This window comes from Cyprinodon variegatus, unplaced genomic scaffold (assembly GCF_000732505.1).
Source record: "Cyprinodon variegatus isolate N-32 unplaced genomic scaffold, C_variegatus-1.0 Scaffold158, whole genome shotgun sequence".
In the NCBI taxonomy this organism is placed as follows: Eukaryota; Metazoa; Chordata; class Actinopteri; order Cyprinodontiformes; family Cyprinodontidae; genus Cyprinodon; species Cyprinodon variegatus.
Genome location: NW_015150611.1, coordinates 355,497 through 362,806, shown reverse-complemented (window position 1 = coordinate 362,806; position 7,310 = coordinate 355,497). Strand labels below are relative to the sequence as shown.

The following is a 7,310-nucleotide window of genomic DNA, read 5'->3' as shown; positions in this document are numbered from 1 at the left end:
CCCCCCCCCCCCCCCCAAAAAAAAAAAAAGAAAAAAAAATCCCTACTACAATATTCTAAACTGTCTCTTAACAAGTTAAATAGTGATTTTTCTCCTGCACCTTTTCTGTTCATGGATCTAAACTGACCTGATTCCTTCTTTTAAGACCTGATTAACTTGTAAACCCAAGACACTGTCAGTGGAAATTTCAGCAAGCTGATTTGTGTCATCTGTTCTTGCAGGGAGAAGCAGCCAAAATCAGATCTATAAATTATTTAGTAATCCTAAGTAAGTATACCAGCTGTCTGGTCTGCCATCTCTTATGAGTGAACTAATTTTATTTTCCAGTGATCATCCAGGATCCCTTTTCTTAAAAACAACATAATCACTGCGATGATTAGTTTGTTATATGGTTGTTTTTTAGAGGTTCTGTTTTCTTATGCCTATAGAATAAAAAATATTTATGTCATAATGCTGTAAATAATCTTCAGGCATACCAAGGAGGAATCTGTACAGTTTTATTGCATCAAATCAATGGTATGCTACAGTACCACATCATCATTGTCTTTTTGTTCTGCTGAGGGACTGAACATTCAAAGCCAGTTTCCTGACTCCTTTCTGGTCGCAAAAGTTCATCAATCGTCGTTTTTGGGAATGCTTCATTCCGGTGCTTCTCCCTTCTTCGATTCCAGACACAATTCACTTCAAACTTCCTGCTGGAGCTAATAATAGACAGATGCTGCTCAGTCCTGGTCAAGTCGAGGATATGTAAATATGCCTCTCTCCTTCATGTGGACAACGTCCTGGTTGTTGGCTGGGGTTGGAGCCAATGGGATAAGGAGTGGGAGAGATCATGGTGGGCATGGCAACGAGACCCAGATGCCCACTAAGCTTTATCTTCATTTTACAATACAAGCACAGGCCTGCACGCTACTCCATTCCCAAGAGCCTGTTTTTCTAAGGCTAAAGCTAATCATGGGTATACTATACAAATAAACACAAATGATATTATAAACATCTCCTGATTCTTTTCAGGTTAGTTTCTCTTTTTCTTAGACATACTTTGCTAGGATCTGTGTGGAGTGCTGAACCACTTTATATTAAAACAAACCTTTTAAAGGTTTTATAGATACTTTATAATTAAGTCATCAGCTTTGTTCTAAACAACCAAACATATGATAGGGGAAGTCATCCTCGATTTCTTTGTGAGAATCCTATTGAAGCTCTTACTCTGGCATAGAGGGTTAATTCGGCTGATATTTAAAGTTTGTTTCAAAGTGTATAGTGTGAGATTGTGTCAGATCTTTGCTCTTGTGCCATGATTGTTTTATTATACCATGTAGATTATTTATTACAATTTATATACTGCATAAAGGTGGTATCGACTTCTCACTGTGTAATAACAATAATGTATTCAATAGGACAAAGGTATACAAACCAACATAAAAAACTGTATAGTAAAAACTAAATGCTTTTATACATCATGGGGTGTAATTTTATTTATTTTTAAATATACTCAAACAAAAATACAGAACAAACTTTTACAGGAGACTTTTGAAGGAGTTTCCAAGTAATTGTTAGTTGGCTAAATTTTAAACTTTTTTGCTGTTTCTTCTTTATAGAGAAACACAAGCATTCAAAGTCAATAGTGGCAACTTTATTAAGAATCTATGGGAAGCTTTGCATGTTCTCTGGCATTTGACTTTAAAATGCAAAAGCTGTATGAGTAAAAACTTTAGTTCTTTAAAAGCGTAGCATTTAAAGGAGAAGTCTGGTCACATTCAGAATACAAACTTCTAAAAGTACTTTATATATTAAATTATTACATATTGTTCAATTAGTGATACGTGTTTTTAATTAAGAGTAATTTCATTTGAATGTGCTTTACTGCATCCATGTTCGTCAAAGAACACTACTGCCACCTATCAGTTTGTGACGTCACGGTGCGGTATCGGCTGTTGATCCAGTCCCAATGCTGTATCTGGAGTTTGTGACAATGCGCTTTTATCCAAGTCATCTTGAAAAATATTCTCCTTCAAAATGTTGGCTACATATTACATGTTTTTTCTCTAGCCGGAAGTTTGATGGCAAATCCTCCCTCTTCAAGTTGGTAATCCAACGATGAACCTGTCTGTGGTGGATCATGTAAAGGTGAAATAACAAATTTTTTTTTCAATTTTACCGAATGTATTACAACATCAAACTGCCATGCATGTGGGCATTGTCACTGTAACAATAGCTTTCATGAATTTCAATGGTCAAGTCCTCTCGAAATCTTAAATAATTGTTGTTGATTGGAGATGGGTCTAGTAGTTCCCAATGATTTTGCGTGTAAAGAGGGGAGAATGGTTTTCGAGTTACCGCGCTGTGACGTCACTGCCGGATGATGTTAGGAGTGAGGTGTTAATATATTTGGGCAGAAATGGCAGTGCCCAAACTCAGTGATCGAGGAAAAAATTGTTTTTATTTTTTTACTGATTAACGCTAAATTCATTTAATCACCTTGAACGTATTAGTTTCAGGTATAAATAATGATCCATTGATTATTCCTTGCTGACCGGACTTCTCCTTTAAAGCAGCATTACAGTGTTTTGTGTTTGTGGCAAAAACATTGAACTGCAGCACTCTTATGCTTTTTTTTTTTTTTTCTTACCTGGCATTGCATTTGTTTTCTGACTGGATCCCAGTCACTTTTTGAGTATCCTGGTCAATCCATCTTTTTATTCTAGGTTGGACTCATTTAACATGGTAAATAAATAATAAATAAGCAAAATAGGTTACAGGCCTAAAGATGCATCGGTGCTGTACCACTGAGGTGTCAGTCTGCTCATCAAACAATGTTTTAGTCTTAAAGGATCAACAAAAAGGCTATTTTATAGATATTTTCCTGTGAAATCACAAACTCTCTCTTTAAGACTTTGGATCTGTTAACAGGCCAATATAAACCTACATCTACTGATTTTATATGTATATATATATATTCATACATGAGCCTGATTGCATTAATAAAAACCTGCAAAACATTTCATCCAGCCCTCTACTATTTTCATATTGCATACACAGTTGTGATTCGATATGCTATCTAATTAGCACAAACCACCAAAATTATGACCATACATGACCATCTCATTCTCCAGAAAGCTCATTTTCCAACACATTAATTTATCTTTAATCTATTGGCTTTTTAGTCAGATCCCTGTTAAGATCACGAGCCTTTAATTAAATGTAACATTCTCATGCAATGATCTCAATCTCAAGAGTAAAACTTGGAGGCAAAATAAAATTATTCAAATTTTATTTGCTCTGGAAGATCTAGTGCTTTGTTTCTCAGCTACTTAATTTCCCTTATTATTATTTGGGCTTCTGATGTTTTATTAAGGTGTTCTTCCAATTATACACAGGTTTTTAAGTATTCTGAATAAGACTAATCATATTTTAAAATCTGCTATAAAATAGTTTGTTTTGCAGCTGGGTTTATTTTTATTCTTTTGTACATTTGAAGAAGTACTTTTTCATTCTGAATCAAAGCTCCACACTTTCATATAACTCCTGTGCTCATGTGTGTCACAATTCAACCACCTTAAAATAGCCCCTCTCTCAGTTTGTAAATTAAGTGACAAAGTGTGGTACAAAGGGAAAAATCGCTATGACAACCTCGACGCCTGATTGCGATGATGTGCGATCCCAGTGAGTTTCTTAGCCTAACTTAAGGCACGGATGCAGAACTGGAACTGCTGCATTCATGCTTGGGGGCTTGTTTTATTTCATGAGAGAATTCACAGTGAGATGTTAAAGTATTTAATTTATTCTATAAATATAAGATTAAATGTTGCAAAACCAACCATGCTGACTACATTTCAATTTCAGTACTGAATGGACAAAATACATAATCTTTCAGTTGAGTCTGCATTTGTGTTTATATTTGCAGCAAAACATTAACTTTTAAGCTGTTGATTGATGCTTTGCATTAAGATGGTACTTTGCTGCATTTTCTTTAGCTGATAAAATGCTTCCAAAGAGTTTGACAGGCAAATTAGCTGGAAACTGCCATTTTGACAAAGCTGAACTAGAATTGAGTCTGTTTTCGTTACTGCAGGTGAAAAAAAGCTGGCCAACAAGGCGGCGCTGTGGTACGTCCCCTGTTCTCTGCAGAATGTTGACAAGATCACAGAGGTGCCTCCTATTGAGGTATGTTAAAGTCTCTGGCTATCAGCTTACAGGTATTGTTTAAGACTTACAAACTGGGGTTTTGTTATATAGTAAGGAGAAGTAATTATCGTGACTCTAGCAGCGGCGGGTTTATCTTAAATAGTGAGGGTTTAGAGAGAAGCACAGCCCACAGTAACACAGAACAGGCACCATTCAGAGAAAAATCTCTTCTCAGACCTCATTAAAGATTTTGTAGTTTAAAACTTTCACCTTTACATGAAAAAGGTGTTTGTTTTTATCAATAATTTTTCAACCCATCAGTGTTATAATGGTCACTGTTTACAGTAAGTTAAACATTCAGAGGTTGAGAAATGAGTTATTTTGTATAATGTGGTTAATGTCTTCTTAACGGCATATTAAAATCAAATTTGTGTTTGTTTTCACAAACTATTGACTTTCTTGTAGCATCTATTTTGAGCCTGGACCAAGTAATTCGTTTGGTCAGATTAGTTTCTAAAGGTTCGGTCCACAATCCTCTACCAGTGACAAAAGACAACTTGCTCAATAATATAATCCTGAAAATAAAAAAAAAAAACATTTCTAAAATATCAAGTAGGCCTACTGACCAAACAAGTGACTAAAAAACAAATCTGTTTTGAAACAGGCTAGTTTTCACTGTGGGTAGTTTTTCTTCTCTCTGACAGTTTCTCCCTGATTTTCCCTGAAATTTCACTTGCATCTGAGTTTAAGCCTGTTTTGTTTTTGCAGTTTATGCTATTCAAGATGTTTACACCAGAAATGCAAATGAAACAATTATAGTTACATGTTTGTGGTTTTTTGTTATATCTTGATTAAATTTAAGCAGACATAACACTTGAATACAGCAGTGCGTACATTGGTTTTTACTGTGTGTGTTCTGTGTTGTATGTAGTACGCTAGTCCAGAGCAGGAAGAAGAAGGCAGAAAGCGCTATGAATCACAGAAAATTGAGAGATTGGAGACCAAAGCAAGGCTTGAGGAGGCAATGCCACCTCCACCAAATCCAGGTACTGTGCAGCTGTCTACTTGTTCAAACTTATACATCTGAATTTCAAACAAAGTCTGGAAAAAATCTACAATTTAATTTGATTATCTTCAATATTTAAATAGAAGAATATTGAAATATACTATTTCAAACACACATTTTTTAAAAAATGTTTCTGGAAATGTTAGCCGTTCCTTGTGTCCTGTATCCATTCCTGTTTGCTGATATTCTTTCCTTTTTTCCCTGAGTCCATCCTCTCCTACTTTATCTCTTAATTGTCTTGTTTTTTTCCACCATTCGTACATTTTCTTTCTTTCCTTCTTTCTTTCTTCCAGCTAAGTTAATTATGAACTTTGGTATTGTGATATCAGCATAAAGTACTGAGAACTGTGGGAAGTTGTATTTAAAAAAGTATTGACTTGTTAGATATGAAAGGGGTATTAATCAAGTATTATATTACAACTTAGAAATACCATATAGTTCCTCTGCTGATATTCAGTAAATACAACATTTTTGATCAGTGTTTTCAATTATGGTAAGATAAAAAAAATGTTATGGAAAACAGTGTTCTGCTTATGTTTCTGTCACTTCCTTTCCCAAGTTACTTGTAATACTCTCCACTGCATCTGTATTGTGAAATAGATAAACATGAGAAAATATGGTGAACTGTTTATACTTTGTGATCAGTTTTTTTTAATCTTTATTATTAGAAAAGAAAACAAAGATAAGAAAAATGAAGGGAAGGGGCACTGAAATATTCTTTTAAAGGTCTCAGTAACAGATGCTCTTTTAACAGTTTTATTCTTTATGTGTGCAATGCAAATTAATATTTTCTATTTGTGCGACTGATTTAAAATATTGCACCATTCTCATTTTTGCTGAGCATAGAGGACACACCCAAAGGTAAGCAAACTATATACTATGTTTAACAGTGTTGGTTAAAACAATTGTTTTTTTGTTGTTTTTTTTAACACTAAATAAATTATTATTATAAATATAATTTCATAAATTATGTTCATTATACATTTTAAGTATTCATACTGAACAAAAAAAACAAAACAAACAAAAAAAAACAGTATGTACAGCAAATATTTTAACATAACCTCTTAATATGGTGTTCTCATTAAGGAAATTCCTTAATTTTTCAAATACTATAACCTCAGAAATTAAAGTTATACATAACCAAATAGAATGGACATCATAACTAACATTATTGGCTGTCCAGCCAGCATCAACAATAACTGTATGCTTTTTTTGTGAATATAAAGCACTTTGGTAAAAGCCCAACAAGACACAGCATTAGATTTGGCAGGAGTGTCTGTCTTATAGCAGACTCACTTCCCCCACACTCATACCACCACAATGCCTCAATGTTTTTACACTATTAAAATATTAAATCTAGTCATGAGGCTGATTTACATTGGTAGTTTGAAGATGGCGAGTGTTTGGTATGTATAAAGAGCTTTGGACAGTATACTGCATTTCCTTATATTAATCACATGCTAATATTTTAGAAGGCATTCTTATAATTTTATTCATGCTTTAGAATCAATTGTGGTTTCAAAGGATGTGTTTAAAGTTGATATTAAGATTTCCCTCCTTTATTTCCTTAGAACTTGTAGTTTAGTGTTGAAATGACACAAATTTCTCACACTTAAGGACAATCCAGAATAGTTTTTTTTTCTTCAAGTAAATAATAGTTCTCTGAGAGTTCTAGCAAATAAATTTTTTATCTTGACACAATGCCTAATTTTAAGCTATTTGTGAGAGTCTTTGGGAGTTACATTTTATTGTGTTTTTTATATTTGTTTGTAGATCAGTAATTCAGTTTGTGATAAGATTTATGTTTGTGTGTTCACACTGCAGAAAGGTACACAGTTGGCTTCAGCCAGTCTAGCCTGATCCATTTGGTGGGGCCTTCAGACTGCACTCTAGATGACTTCGTCTATGGGGGTGAGTTTACTTACTTCTCGTGTTGCTTTAACAGCTTGATCTGACTGACACTTTGCCAAAACAGCCCAATAAAAACTAAGCTTTGCTTTACATGTCTGGAGCATTCAGAGACCTATGGTTTAATCCACCATTGTAGCTCTGAATGGATCCTTTTTGGAGAAAAAGGCAGTTGCCTCAGATCCCCTCCACCTGGGCAGTGTACTGC

The 7,310-nt window shown here is 34.4% G+C and overlaps 1 protein-coding gene across 4 annotated transcripts in view; it reads left to right on the top strand.

Moving 5' to 3' along the window:
- The window catches only part of acot7 (acyl-CoA thioesterase 7), a 68,343-nt gene that overhangs the window by 20,869 nt on the left and 40,164 nt on the right, over window positions 1-7,310 (top strand). For 2 of the 4 annotated variants that reach the window (XM_015377721.1, XM_015377719.1), the window contains exons 4-7: window positions 4,076-4,167; window positions 5,060-5,174; window positions 6,041-6,055; window positions 7,019-7,105. In XM_015377721.1, coding sequence (XP_015233207.1) covers window positions 4,076-4,167; window positions 5,060-5,174; window positions 6,041-6,055; window positions 7,019-7,105 — 309 coding nt within the window. The remainder of the gene's footprint in view (window positions 1-4,075; window positions 4,168-5,059; window positions 5,175-6,040; window positions 6,056-7,018; window positions 7,106-7,310) is intronic. The other 2 variants (XM_015377722.1, XM_015377720.1) reach the window with 1 other exon arrangement.